The sequence below is a fragment of the Nematostella vectensis genome, chromosome 2 (assembly GCF_932526225.1).
Source record: "Nematostella vectensis chromosome 2, jaNemVect1.1, whole genome shotgun sequence".
NCBI lineage: Eukaryota > Metazoa > Cnidaria > Anthozoa > Actiniaria > Edwardsiidae > Nematostella > Nematostella vectensis.
In genome coordinates, this window is record NC_064035.1 from 2,784,904 (window position 1) to 2,800,453 (window position 15,550).

General features: G+C 43.9%; 1 protein-coding gene across 1 annotated transcript; it reads left to right on the plus strand.

Annotated features, from left to right (window-relative positions):
• Positions 1–838: 838 nt before the first annotated feature.
• On the plus strand, positions 839–15,451 carry LOC5496319 (RAC-gamma serine/threonine-protein kinase). The gene is made up of 17 exons (XM_048723261.1): positions 839–994; positions 2,422–2,486; positions 3,040–3,162; positions 3,258–3,309; positions 3,456–3,515; positions 3,820–3,937; positions 4,171–4,224; positions 5,299–5,376; positions 8,753–8,818; positions 8,944–9,012; positions 9,583–9,705; positions 9,801–9,929; positions 10,008–10,139; positions 10,260–10,342; positions 10,788–10,875; positions 13,442–13,541; positions 14,660–15,451. The coding sequence occupies exons 2-17, from the start codon at positions 2,423–2,425 to the stop codon at positions 14,743–14,745; spliced, it is 1,425 nt and encodes a 474-aa protein (XP_048579218.1). The 5' UTR covers positions 839–994; position 2,422; the 3' UTR covers positions 14,746–15,451.
• Positions 15,452–15,550: the final 99 nt, after the last annotated feature.

Here is a 15,550-nt window from a genome sequence, read left to right on the forward strand (position 1 = left end):
GATAAACACACCGCAGGTATATTAAGGCCTGACTTACAGGCTTATTCTACGTTGAAAACACATTTTCATCAATATCTCGGGGACACAAGGTGCTAATGTGACCAAACTTGGCAAGCACTTTATGAGCATGGATCTCAGCATTTTGACATTTTTTTTTTACTATGGCAACCGATTTAAGGTGGCTCGAGCGTAATTGTTTGATTTATACTTTAAATGGAAAATGGGGAATACAGAAGCTAAATGGATTTCAAAGGTAAATGCATATTTTCAATCCTTATACTAGTCTTCTTATCGCACTGCCTTTTAAAGCTGTCCACCTACAGTATTAGCTTAAATACAAACGAAACAATGTTTCCATGGCAACGGTTCTCACGATCACGTGACGCTGGACACGTTTTAAGACAGAATGATGTGGGGAATTTCATGCCGATTATAAATATACCATTAAAAGCTTTCTCTATTGTCGTTGTGTATTCCCCATTTTTGCTATAACGCAAAAATTGTAAACTGAGCATTAAGACTCCTTAAATGGGTTGCCAACATACTATGAAATAATCACCGGACCGACATCAATGTTGTAGCTGCCATAAGTTTGGTGATCACAGCTATTTCTGTTTGGGAGATATTAGCAAAAAACAGGCCTGGAACTAGGAATACCCAGCCTAACTGTAGATGACCCACAAAAGATTCTTGGAAATTTTGGTATGTTATTAAGGAAGTTGATTAGCCCCCATCCTTCTACGGTAAACTACATTCTGTTATAATTTCTTCTATGTCTATATTTGCGGATTCTGTGCAAATACTGCAAAGTGCAAGTATGTCAAACACAGGAAGTACCTTGGCCACACGGTCGGGAAAACTGGTACCTAGTAGTGGTTTATCCGCAGAAAGGTCTTTACGTACGTCTGCAAAACTTGAAGTGATTTTAGTGTTCGTTATCGGCTGAACAAGCCTCCGGGATCTCTTTAAACTCTGCCTGGTCCTAGTAATACAGGTAAGCTGTCAATCTAAACATTATATGCGAGTGTTATGAGGTCGTTTCCGCCCCAGTAGATTATGAGACGTATGCATTGGAATCTTTGATCATCATCCTTCCCATCCTTTACCCTTCTTCCTGCTTTGAAAACCTTTCCTGCCTTAAATTGTCTTGCCAAAAACCTACTGTCGTTGCATTAAAGTGGTAGGGGCTTAACTTAAAAGGTCTTTACTTGAAAGTAGAGCGATTTTATTGTTGTTCAAAGTTATTGTTCTCTTGCTTGTAGATAGCATTTTCTTTGCATGCAAATTGTCAATAGAAATTCATCACTTTGCACCCTCGGAGCCTTGACACCCTTCTTATGGGCCAAAATATCCTTCCCGAGTTTATCCTAAACTTGTTTTACTATCAAGTAGATGATGCTAGATGTATCAAGAGACCATTTTATTCGCTCGCTTTCGTTTCAGGCCAGCACTTCCGTACTCAGGAAGAATGTTGTTCTTGCGCATTTTAAGTTACTTAAGCACTACTAACTTTTCTTTAGGTGGAAATTCCAACGAACAAATAAAACTAACCCGTGTCTAAGATATCAGAGATAAGTATAAGTATTTGTAAAGGAAGATCTTATCGCCTTTCCTCTTCTAAAATCGCTATTAGAAGATGTTCGCATTTTCATACTGTCAAGTTTCGATTGGAAGGAAAACCAAGGTTACTCCACGCTACGTGTGAATTTGATTTTAAACTCACTTGCCAGATGCAGCATTTTTCTGTTTTTATTCATTATTGAACTTAATTTTGAATGAGGTATTTCATATCAGTGGGCCTTTACTATCCATAGAGTGTTGTTAGTTAATTAAATACTTTATTCTTGGCATGTTTTGGCAATCAAAGACTTTTTGATAATAGAAGATCAAGTGTCTTTTCCTAATTTCATTGCTTTAAAATGTATCCTTTTGTTTCTGTGTAAACTACTGATGTGGTTTTCAGTTTATGTTTTAAATGACAATCATCACTATGTTGGAAGTGTGCTCTAGCTATTGCAAAATTAAGACAGCAGAATAGCAATTGTATGTACCATCGTCAAGCATGTCCAGGAATATCAGTTATGCCAGCCAGACAAAAGGAATCAATGTTCTAAAGTCCATATATAACCTTTGAATATTGATAGTTTGTTTGGACTGCTCAAGACATGCATTTTCTTGAATTAATAAAATCTGATATTGAGGATTTTTTAAAGTTTCCAAGGGGGTGCTTGAAGCAGTGCACTCATTTGAAGCAGGGGGTAATACAGTAATAATCATAGATTGAAACTTCTGATTGATTAAAGATTCGATTTTGTTCAGTAGTTTGATCTAAAACTATTTATTGAATGATTAAAGTTGAATTGTATTTGATTACCAAACATTTGATTGATTGCTAGGTTAATGACGTCATTTGTTTATCAGGATGTCATCAACCAGCCCTGCACAAGGAGCAACTCTCATCAAAGTTGGCTGGCTACAAAAAAGAGGTGAACATTTTGTTTTTATTAACTCCTATTCATTCCTATAAGCCCCTTGGAGTCCTATAATATATAGGCCCAACTCTAATGTCATAAATGCTTACTAAAGATAAAAATGATCTTCAAAAGCACCCCTATGCACTGTAGTACAAATGACTTGGTTGTCAAAATATCAACCTTGATTTATGACTGGTTCGTAAAACAAATGCTCAAACTACAAATAAATAGACAAGGGACGCATATTAAGTCACAGATAGAAATCTCCAAGTCAAGCTAGTTGCCATTTTCGACCCCTTTCCACGCCAACATTGCATCATGGGAGCCTTAGGAAAACATTGACAAGGAGAGCGGGCAAACTCCTCCAATCTCATAACAGTTTTTTGTCCTTTTGCCCTAGACCCAAAAAAACATTTTCAGGTCTAAGGAACCATGAAAACGCCTGAACAAAATTTAAGGAATTAGTTTATTAGGCAAAAATATTTATGTGAATTTTAGTGAAATGATCAATTGTGTTTTCTCAGTAATATTCCATAATTACAATATGTATCTTGTGCGATTCTAGGGGAATATATTAAAAACTGGAGGCCAAGGTTTTTCCAGCTTTGGAGTGATGGCAGTTTTATTGGTTACAAAGAAGTCCCCAAGAACAAAGAACTAGAGCCTTTGAACAACTTCACTGTTGTGGGTTAGTAAATGTGTGACTCACAGCACACGTAATCTCACATATAACAGTATTTAAAGTTCATGATCTTTTGTAACAATGATTAATTATGATTGCAGGTGCAGAAGTTCTGAAAACTGAAAAGCCAAAGCCAAATACCTTCTTTTTGCGGTATGCTCAATGTTTATCCCCCCCCTCAAATTGAGTACCTTATTTTCACAGTTTTATACATAGGTTTGGACTCAATGAAATCACTTTTTTTATAATGTATAAAATGTGCATTTATGTTGCTGAATCTTGATTGTTTTTTTTTATAGAATTATTCAGTGGACAACGTTTGTACAAAGAACATTTCATGTGGATACGCCAGAGGAGAGGTTAGTCTGTCACGGACTTGAATGAGCACTTGGGAGCATTGTGTGCATGCCTCTCGGTTGTTTTGCTGACATTTCAATGACATAGACCCATACAGAACGTATCTCTGAGGGTAATTTACAGTGAGCTTCCCATTGAAAGTACCCCTCAGGGTTGACCCTCTTAACAACTCAATGTTGCTTGTTTTGTTATACTTTTTTGTATTCTACATCCTTCTGTAATATCATTTGAAACTGTTTGCAGTGAAATTCAAATCTGCACTGATCTCCTTTGAAGTGTAGATAAACTTTGTTTGGTTTGTTACAGAGAAGAATGGATTAATGCCATTCAGCAAGTTGCAGAGCAGTGCAAGGAACAGTTTAATGCAAATCAGGAAGGCAGGGCTGACCAAAACAAGGCCTCTGAATCTGCTGAAAGTAAATTGGTAAGGAGTGAATCATGCCCAGCATAGGATAGAATGGCTTGCAAATTCTAAAAGAAGTTGATTTTGAAGAAAAACATTTTCTTTTTTTTTTCTTTGGAGTGACAAAGTTTAATGTGGCATCTTGCCAGAGAGTAACCCAGCACAAGTAGAATTATCTTTTATAAAGACTTTTTGTTACTGCATTGTAACCCATTGCTTACTCTTTTTACCTATTAAAACCCTTTTTTCTTTAGACTCTTGATGACTTCTCCATGCTGCGAGTCCTAGGAAAAGGGACATTTGGAAAGGTAGTACAGTCTAAGTTTCCATTCCATTCAACATATATTGGATTGTTCATCTTTTTAGATTCAGACTTGATAACAAATGATATGTTTTGTCTTGTTTACATTTTGTTTGTCTTAATGTTAAGATAAAAATTTCAACAGAATATCAAGTAATTATTATATTCAACAGAATATCAAGTAATTATTATCAGTTAACAGGAACAAATAGAAATAAACTTCTAAAAAGTGGTGCAGCCTGCAAATCCACAAAATGATATATGTTACAAATGTTTTATACATTGGGGGTTCTTATCGGGTTTCCTGTGTTCAGCCTAGTCCCAGGCATTCTTATCGGGTTTCCTGTGTTCAACCTAGTCTCAGGCATTCTTATCGGGTTTCCTGTGTTCAACCTAGTCTCAGGCATTCTTATCGGGTTTCATGTGTTCAGCCTAGTCTCAGGCATTCTTATCGGGTTTCCTGTGTTCAACCTAGTCTCAGGCATTCTTATCAGGTTTCCTGTGTTCAGCCGAGTCCCAGACCCAGAAATGAAGCAAAATGGCGGTTGTAACAGCCAATTTGCAAGTGTTTCCGAAAAGAAAATTGCTCTAAATCTCGTTTTATATACTAAAACAATGATACCATTTCCATTTAGGCGGATAATGGCTTCAGCTCTTGGTAGATATTTCACCACTATCCACCTCAATGGAAATGGTATAATTGTATACTCCTTGACAGGCGTCCTTTGGGACGGACAGTTTGACTTTTGAGAAATAAAACAAAAACCCAGCACCATTTTACATGCAAAACAAATTATGAAAGTATGAGGGTCGAAACCGAAAGAATTAAAGACTTTTTTGTTTATTTAGGTCGTAACGGGGGGGGGGGGGGGCTCTGAAAATTTTGGTGTTCTGAAAAGGGGGGGCACCAAAAAACGTTTACAATGAAAGTGGGCTCTGAAATTTGAAGGTGTCTTTAGTAAAAAATCTCCCCCCCCCCCCCCTTGGTGGGGTAATGAACACTCCCTTATGGGTATTTTGAAGTTCTAATAAATTCTATTTTAATTATTTTGCCTATTGTGTATTTATCTTTTAATTTCAGGTAATGATGTCTCGTATGAAGAAGACTGGGGAAATATGTGCACTGAAAATCTTAAAAAAGCAAGTTATTATTGCTAAGGTAAAGAATTCCCAAACATAATACAATACAATACAACCTGTCGCAATCGCAGTTTCACAAAGGCCCCACTACACCTACCAACACCCCCTTCCCCTCACACACCATATTAACTGACATATCATATTATACCCCCCCCCCTCAAATGCCACCACCCGACATATCCCACCCATCGTACCCTGTCCCACACCATCTCCCCCACTCATCCCATGCCACTGAATATACAATGCCACCCATCTATACACTGCCACCCAGCACACACACTTTACCTACACACACAATGCCATTGCACATACCACACCATGCATACCAAAACCCCCCACCCCAAATGCCTGTCCAACCCACTTTCCACTATGTACCCCATGCCACCAAACACCCCACCCCATATGCCCTGTCCAACCCGCTTTCCACTATATACCCCAGGCCACCAAACACCCCATATGCCCTGTCCAACCCACTTTCCCCTATATACCCCATGCCACCAAAACCCCCCACCCCAAATGCCTGTCCAACCCACTTTCCACTATATACCCCATGCCACCAAACACCCCACCCCATATGCCCTGTCCAACCCGCTTTCCACTATATACCCCATGCCACCAAAACCCCCCACCCCATATGCCCTGTCCAACCCACTTTCCTCTATATACCCCATGCCACCAAACACCCCACCCCATATGCCCTGCCCAACCCGCTTTCCACTATATACCCCATGCCACCAAACACCCCACCCCAAATGCCTGTCCAACCCACTTTCCACTATATACCCCATGCCACCAAACACCCCACCCCATATGCGTGTCCAACCCACTTTCCACTATATACCCCATGCCACCAAACACCCCACCCCATATGCCCTGTCCAGCCCACTTTCCCCTATATACCCCATGCCACCAAACACCCCACCCCATATGCCCTGTCCAGCCCACTTTCCCCTATATACCCCATGCCACCAAACACCCCACCCCATATGCCCTGTCCAACCCGCTTTCCACTATATACCCCATGCCACCAAACACCCCACCCCAAATGCCTGTCCAACCCACTTTCCACTATATACCCCATGCCACCAAACACCCCACCCCATATGCGTGTCCAACCCACTTTCCACTATATACCCCATGCCACCAAACACCCCACCCCATATGCCCTGTCCAGCCCACTTTCCCCTATATACCCCATGCCACCAAACACCCCACCCCATATGCCCTGTCCAGCCCACTTTCCCCTATATACCCCATGCCACCAAAACCCCCCACCCCAAATGCCTGTCCAACCCACTTTCCCCTATATACCACATGCCACCAAACACCCCACCCCAAATGCCTGTCCAACCCACTTTCCACTATATACCCCATGCCACCAAACACCCCACCCCATATGCGTGTCCAACCCACTTTCCACTATATACCCCATGCCACCAAACACCCCACCCCATATGCCCTGTCCAACCCGCTTTCCACTATATACCCCATGCCACCAAACACCCCATATGTCCTGTCCAACCCACTTTCCACTATATCTCCATGCCACCAAACACCCCACCTCATATGCCCTGTCCAACCCACTTTCCCCTATATACCCCATGCCACCAAATACCCCACCCCATATGCCCTGCCCAACCCGCTTTCCACTATATACCCCATGCCACCAAACACCCCACCCCATATGCCCTGCCCAACCCGCTTTCCACTATATACCCCATGCCACCAAACACCCCACCCCATATGCCCTGCCCAACCCGCTTTCCACTATATACCCCATGCCACCAAACACCCCATATGCCCTGTCCAACCCACTTTCCACTATATACCCCAGGCCACCAAACACCCCACCCCAAATGCCTGTCCAACCCACTTTCCACTATATACCCCATGCCACCAAACACCCCACCCCATATGCGTGTCCAACCCACTTTCCACTATATACCCCATGCCACCAAACACCCCACCCCATATGCGTGTCCAACCCACTTTCCACTATATACCCCATGCCACCAAACACCCCACCCCATATGCCCTGTCCAGCCCACTTTCCCCTATATACCCCATGCCACCAAACACCCCACCCCATATGCCCTGTCCAGCCCACTTTCCCCTATATACCCCATGCCACCAAAACCCCCCACCCCAAATGCCTGTCCAACCCACTTTCCCCTATATACCACATGCCACCAAACACCCCACCCCAAATGCCTGTCCAACCCACTTTCCACTATATACCCCATGCCACCAAACACCCCACCCCATATGCGTGTCCAACCCACTTTCCACTATATACCCCATGCCACCAAACACCCCACCCCATATGCCCTGTCCAACCCGCTTTCCACTATATACCCCATGCCACCAAACACCCCATATGTCCTGTCCAACCCACTTTCCACTATATCTCCATGCCACCAAACACCCCACCTCATATGCCCTGTCCAACCCACTTTCCCCTATATACCCCATGCCACCAAACACCCCACCCCATATGCCCTGCCCAACCCGCTTTCCACTATATACCCCATGCCACCAAACACCCCACCCCATATGCCCTGCCCAACCCGCTTTCCACTATATACCCCATGCCACCAAACACCCCACCCCATATGCCCTGCCCAACCCGCTTTCCACTATATACCCCATGCCACCAAACACCCCATATGCCCTGTCCAACCCACTTTCCACTATATACCCCAGGCCACCAAACACCCCACCCCAAATGCCTGTCCAACCCACTTTCCACTATATACCCCATGCCACCAAACACCCCACCCCATATGCGTGTCCAACCCACTTTCCACTATATACCCCATGCCACCAAACACCCCACCCCATATGCCCTGTCCAGCCCACTTTCCCCTATATACCCCATGCCACCAAACACCCCACCCCATATGCCCTGTCCAGCCCACTTTCCCCTATATACCCCATGCCACCAAACACCCCACCCCATATGCCCTGTCCAACCCACCCCCTGTGCACCCTATACACTTCTACTACACACCCTCAACGCACACCCCACTTCACATAACCCGCCCCACACCCCTACACACCCTAGACAACATATACCACTGCACAAACTACACCACCCACATACTTCTCCTACACACCCATACTGCTACACATCCCACCCCACATACATCATCCTACATGTTTTCCCAACACACCATATGCCACTGCAGATATATCATAACCACGCCCATTCCACGCACCTTATCCAGCAGACCACTTCCCACATACCGTGTCTCCCACTGCCCCACAATTCATCCCATCCCACTACCCCACTCACACACAAGGCTCATTCCAAATTGTTGACTTTGCTGGAGGAAAAGTGTTTATTCACTGCTTGATTATCTAATGCTTTTTTATTTCCTATCTCATGTTTACAGGATGAGGTTGTCCACACACTTACTGAAAACAGAGTTCTTCAGACCACTAAGCATCCTTTCCTAACTGTAAGCCTGCTAATTGTCTATCTAAATATAAAGAAAATATTAAAAAGAAATGACATTGTTAAAAATCTAAATTTAAATGCATAATAATTTATAGTAAATCTAAATTTTACTTTTCTCTCTTATAGGAATTACGATATTCCTTTCAAACTCCAGACCTTTTGATTTTTGTCATGGAGTATGTAAACGGAGGAGAGGTAAGCCTGATGGTAAAACTCAAGACCATTTTGACATCTTGTTTTCGAAAAGCCTGTGTTCACTTTTGTGCATGTATCAGCAATTTTTTTTAGCACTGGATCTTATATTGCTTGTAATAAGTGTTGGTTCTTATTGCTTGTCTGGAATGATTGCTTATTATTGGATGAAGTGATATTTGGAATAATCAATGTCAAGGCTGATCCTACTTGGCAAGACGTTGTTTAATACAGATATCACTAAAACCAAATTAAATTATGGTTTTATTATACATCGATTCAGTAAAACAAATTTTCTTGAATAACAAAATTCAAGGACAGGAAGCGAGCAGCACCCGTCCTCTATTTTGCAGCAAACCACCACTTCTCACCACAATAAAATCTTAGCAACTTAGGCCAAAGATGCATTGTGCAGGCAGAATTGAATTGAAGACCCTCAGATCGCATAATTCTCAAAATGAACACTCTTAGCCAACCAGAATTGAAATAGTGGGTACAATAAATACAAATATCAGTTAATGATGTAATGATTGCTGTTTCGTCTGATCTGTATTGATTGCTGTTTTGTCTTAGCTGTTCTTCCACTTGTCCAAAGAGCGTGTTTTCTCGGAGGACCGTGCACGTTTCTACAGCTGTGAAATTATTCTGGCATTGAAATACCTCCATGACAACAAGATTGTTTACAGAGACCTCAAGGTATGCGTGATAAGCTGAATTTCATAACTAGTCTGGGATAAAGTCAAGTCCAGCTGACAAAAAATTTAATTTTTATTTTTATATCCTCTTTCCAGCTTGAAAACCTGCTCTTAGACTCAGAAGGCCATATCAAGATCACAGATTTTGGTTTATGCAAAGAGGAGATCTCTTATGGTGCGACAACCAAGACATTCTGTGGTACACCAGAATACTTAGCACCAGAGGTATGCTTATCTCTCTTGAGGGGAGAACGAATCTGGGTGTGGTCTATTCTTATATTATGTTATATTTCTTATTTCAAGGTGCTAGAGGATAATGATTATGGCCGCAGTGTGGACTGGTGGGGTTTAGGCGTGGTTATGTATGAGATGATTTGTGGACGCTTACCCTTCTACAACAAGGACCATGAAGTTCTCTTCGAACTCATTTTAGTGGTATAAAGTATAAACTTTTTTTGTTTATGCATTTTGATTGTTTAGATGTCAGTAGTTTCTGTAACTAAATACTTAAGGCTCTCTATTTTAAACTTTTATTTTTTCTGTTACTGTTAACAGGAGGAGGTAAAATTTCCTACCAGAATAACAGAGAAATCGAAGAGTGTTTTAACTGGTCTTCTTTGTAAGGACCCTCATAAGAGGTAAGGTGCAAGAGAGGTAAGGTTTTCAGATAATTCTATCCAAATCATTCAACTTTAACATTAACTTAAACAGGGGTGTAGCCAGGGGGTGGCCCAGGGGGCCTGGACCCCCCTTTTAGCAGCCAAAAATACAGTAAATGTATGAGACATTATCTAAAATACAGGAGAAAATGCCTTGTAAGAGCGTTTTGGGCTGTTAAAAATCCTGGCTACGCCGCTGTTAAAGGCTTATCCAGAATTAGGCTCTGTGATATAGTTAGGAAATATAGTTTTGAGTTTTTGGTCTCTAGTTTTCAAGGCTGCCTAAAATTTTAAAATCCATGCTTTGTGAAAAGTGCAGACTATTTGATATTGTATAGAAAAAGTTTGATAAACAAAGGACAATCCAAAAAAATATGGTGTCTGGTTGTCAATCACTGATGTCTGGTTTTCCATTTTTGTTTAGACTTGGAGGTGGGGCAGAAGATGCCAAACAAGTGATGCAGCATCCATTCTTTGATTCTGTGAATTGGGATGATGTGTACCATAAACGGGTGAGACACTCATGGATAGGTTTTGGCTATTGATATGGTCATGAGTGTAGGTTTAGTGAATAGTATGTGGCTTTGGAGAGGGTGTGGTGTGGATGGAGAGGGTGTGGTGATGGATGGAGAGGGTATGGTGATGGCTGGATAGGGTGTGGTGATAGGTGGGGAGGGTGGTAGGATGGATGGAGAGGATGTGGTGATGGGTGCGGAGGATAATAGGATGGGTGGAGAGGGTGTGGTGATGGGTGGGGGGGTGTGGTGATGGGTGGGGAGGGTGTGGTGATGGGTGGAGAGGGTATGGTGATGGGTGGGGAGGGTGTGGTGATGGGTGGAGAGGGTATGGTGATGGGTGGGGAGGGTGTGGTGATGGGTGGAGAGGGTATGGTGATGGGTGGGGAGGGTGTGGTGATGGGTGGATAGGGTATGGTGATGGGTGGGGAGGGTATGTTGATGGGTGAGAGGGTATGGTGATGGGTGGGGAGGGTATGGTGATGGGTGGGGAGGGTGTAGTGATGGGTGGGGAGGGTATGGTGATGGGTGGAGAGGGTGATAGGATGGATGGAGAGGGTGTGGTGATGGGTGGGGAGGGTGATAGGATGGATGGAGAGGGTGTGGTGATGGGTGGGGAGGGTGTAGTGATGGGTGGGGAGGGTATGGTGATGGGTGGAGAGGGTGATAGGATGGATGGAGAGGGTGTGGTGATGGGTGGGGAGGGTGATAGGATGGATGGAGAGGGTGTAGTGATGGGTGGGAGGGTATGGTGATGGGTAGAGAGAGTATGGTGATGGGCGGGGAGGGTATGGTGATGGGTGGGGAGGGTGTGGTGATGGGTGGAGAGGGTATGGTGATGGGTGGGGAGGGTGTGGTGATGGGTGAGAGGGTATGGTGATGGCTGTAGAGGGAATGGTGATGGGTGGAAGGGTATGGTGATGGGTGGGAAGGTATGGTGATGGGTGGAGAGGGTGTGGTGTTGGTGGGAGGGTATGTTGATAGGTTGGTAGGGTATGGTGATGGGTGGGGAGGGTATGCTGATGGGTGGGGAGGGTATGGTGATGGGTGGTGAGGGTATGGTGATGGGTGGAGAGGGTGTGGTGATGGGTGGGGAGGGTATGGTGATGGGTAGGGAGGGTATGGTGATGGGTGGATAGGGTACAGTGATGGGTGGGGAGGGTACAATGATGGGTGGAGAGGGTATGGTGATGGGTGGGCAGGGTGTGGTGATGGGTGGAGAGGGAATGGTGATGGGTGGGAAGGGTGGTATGGTGATGGGTGGGAAGGGTGGTATGGTGATGGGTGGAGAGGGTATGGTGATGGGTGAGGAGGGTATGGTGATGGGTAGAGAGGGTATGGTGATGGGTGGGGAGGGTAATAGGATGGGTGGATAGGGTATGGTGATTGGTGGAGAGGGTATGGTGATGGGTTGAGAGGGTATGGTGATTGGTGGAGAGGGTATGGTGATGGGTTGAGAGGGTATGGTGATGGGTTGGGAGGGAATGGTGATGGGTAGGGAGGGAATGGTGATGGGTGGGGAGGGTGTGGTGATGGGTAGGGAGGGAATGGTGATGGGTGGGTGAGGGTATGGTGATGGGTGGGGAGGGTAATAGGACTGGTGGATAGGGTATGGTGATTGGTGGAGAGGGTATGGTGATGGGTGGAGAGGGTATGGTGATGGGTGGAGAGGGTATGGTGATGGGTGGGGAGGGAATGGTGATGGGTGGAGAGGGTGTGGTGATGGGTGGAGAGGGTATGGTGATGGGTGGGGAGAGTGTGGTGATGGGTGGGGAGGGTGTGGTGATGGGTGGGGAGAGTGTGGTGATGGGTGGAGAGGGTATGGTGATGGGTGAAGAGGGTATGGTGATAGGTGGGGAGGCTATGGTGATGGGTGGGGAGGCTATGGTGATGGGTGGGGAGGCTATGGTGATTGGTGGGGAGGGTATGGTGATGGGTGGGGAGGGTATGGTGATGGGTGGGGAGGGTATGGTGATGGGTGGAGAGGGTATGCTGATGGGTGGAGAGGGTATGGTGATTGGTGGGGAGGGTATGGTGATGGGTGGGGAGGGTATGGTGATGGGTGAGGAGGGTATGGTGATGGGTGGGGAGGGTATGGTGATGAGTGGAGAGGGTATGGTGATGGATAGGGAGGTATGGTGATGGGTGGGGAGGGTATGGTGATGGGTGGGGAGGGTATGGTGATGGGTGGGGAGGGTATGGTGATGGGTGGGGAGGGTATGGTGATGGGTGGGAAGGGTATGGTGATGGGTAGGGAGGTTATGGTGATGGGTGGGGAGGGTATGGTGATGGGTAGGGAGGGTATGGTGATGGGTGGATAGGGTATGGTGATGGGTGGGGAGGGTATTTTGATGTCTTCCCTAACTCACTACCCATTTAACGTCAGAGTCCACCTATTGGCAGGTGTGACGGTGCATGGGGTTCACATGGGGGTCATGTGGATTCCTTGCAGCATCCCCCATGCCTTACAGTCAGATAACTGATAATTGGTGGAGAGGGAGTAGTTATGATTGGAGTGGTTGCAATGATTGGTTTAGAGGTCTCATATCTTTGTCATGTTTAGATCAAGCCGCCATTCAAACCAGTCATCAAGTCTGCAACTGATGTCTCCTATTTCGATGAAGATTTTACTAGTGAGCCTGTTCAATTAACTCCGCCTGAAGGTAAGATTCCTAAAGTAATTAATTGTACAGTGTACTTTAGTTGGGAGTAATGTCCTAATTTTATTTGTGTGCTCAGGTCATGATGTCGAATTTATTTATTTATTTATAAGACTTCTACCACTATTACACATATTGAAATAGCGGTAAGGTTGACACAACAGAGCACGGCTCCAACTCAAGTGTAACCCTTTACAATAAAAGAAAATATAATTGGCAATAACGACAACAACAAAATGAAGGTAAACATGAAGAAAAAGTAATTTAAAAAAGCCCTACTCTAAATTGCTAATAGCAACAGGATGGTTGCGAAAGAATAATTCTAGCGCGGCAGCACTTAGGACAAACTGATTTCCATGTAACTGCATTTTCGGCATTAAAAGTAGTTTGTAGCGCCTGGCTATATCTGACTGTTAGTTTTTAAAAGAGGGTAGTGATGACGTAGTGCGTATATCTACAGGGAGTGTATTCCACACCTTTGGAATTCGATTGAAAAATGAATTTTGAAAAAGCTTTGTTTTACAGAGGGGGGTGGCTATATCAAGGCTGCTCCTGTGGCGGGACGATCTTAGTGATGGCAATGGTTTAAAGTAATGCGAAAACGGAATATTATAGTGATCATTTAGGCATTTATACATTAAAACAAGATAATTTCATGCCAGTAGGAGAGGGGTAGCAAATTTGCCTGTTCTAAGCGTTCCTGGTATGTGAGTTCACTTTTGTCGCACGGCGTTGCAGAGCCTCCACTGATCTCATGTCCGTAATTGCTTGAGGTGCCCACACCTCGCTCGCGTATCCAACTGTTTGTCTAACTTGACAGATAAAGAGATCTTCTAGCATCTGTATCGAAGTCACGTAAACCGTTTCGTCGTAGGAACCCCAGCATTTGGTATCCCTTGGAAACGGCAATAGAGGACTGCTCGGATCACTTGAGATCCCTGGCGACCACCACTCCTAGGTCTTTCTGAGCCGGAGTCAGAATTAAAAGCAATGTCTCAATATTTACACTCGCGTGCCAAGGGCATTGAATAGAGGTTGATGTCTTAATTTTATTGTTAAATTAAGTTCAGGCAATCATCTTAAATATAGAAAAAGTAATGTATCCATATTTATGTGCTCAGGGCATCATCTCGAGAAGATCGCCGAGGATGAAGAGCAAGTGTTTGACAAGTTCACTTACGTGGCTGATTCCACGATTCATAAATGACCACACTCAGCACATATGAACTGATAGTACTAATATGTCTCAATGCAATGTTAATATACCATCCCTTAACGACCACACTCAGCATAAATGAACTGATATCTCCCAATGCAATGTTTATATACCATCTCTCAGTGACCACACTCAGTACAAATGAACTGATATATCTCAATGTAATGCTTATATACCATCCCTCAGAAGGGTGTTCTCCATAGTCTCTATGGGAATATGTTTTTACGTGCTCTCCTTATTTTAGAGGGGGTTAGTATGCAATATCGACAGCTGTAACTTTGCGCGGTGCTAGTATATAGCATGAGTGGAGCAAATGATTCCTTTCCCCACAACAAATACATACAAATGGAAAATTGTCATTTTGACCCTTATTTTGTATGATGTCATATAGAGCATTTCCTTCGTACCGTTCACAGAAATGAAAAATTCGATTTTTAAAATTATGTACAAACTGGAATAGACCGTAGATTTTAGACTCGAAAATTCATTTTGTACAGTTATTAAATGATAGCCTTTGCCAGAAATAATGTTTTAATTAAAATGATGCTTTTATTTAATTTTTGTTACCTCGATTACCTTACCCTGGCAGCTTCGCACAAATCGTTGTCGCCGCGAAGCCCGGAGCCTCTCCTAGTTCCCAGGGTATGATTACCTAGATAATAAAAACGTTCCTGTCACTCTCATAAAAGGGTCTGTACCTGGTCTTTTGTCTTTTTCTGATAGTTACTGGAAAACACATAGGATTTGTGCGTTTTGTTGTTTTTAGTCAGCGCGTGCAGTCAGCCCTAACAAACAT

What these genes read in the sequence shown, in the direction of transcription:
- LOC5496319 (XM_048723261.1), top strand. Translation starts at nt 2,423, where the DNA reads ATGTCATCAACCAGCCCTGCACAAGGAGCAACTCTCATCAAAGTTGGC. An exon ending in GTGGATACGCCAGAGGAGAG is followed by an intron (nt 3,516 to 3,819) that starts GTTAGTCTGTCA and finishes GGTTTGTTACAG; the next exon opens with AGAAGAATGGATTAATGCCA. An exon ending in CAGAATACTTAGCACCAGAG is followed by an intron (nt 9,930 to 10,007) that starts GTATGCTTATCT and finishes TCTTATTTCAAG; the next exon opens with GTGCTAGAGGATAATGATTA.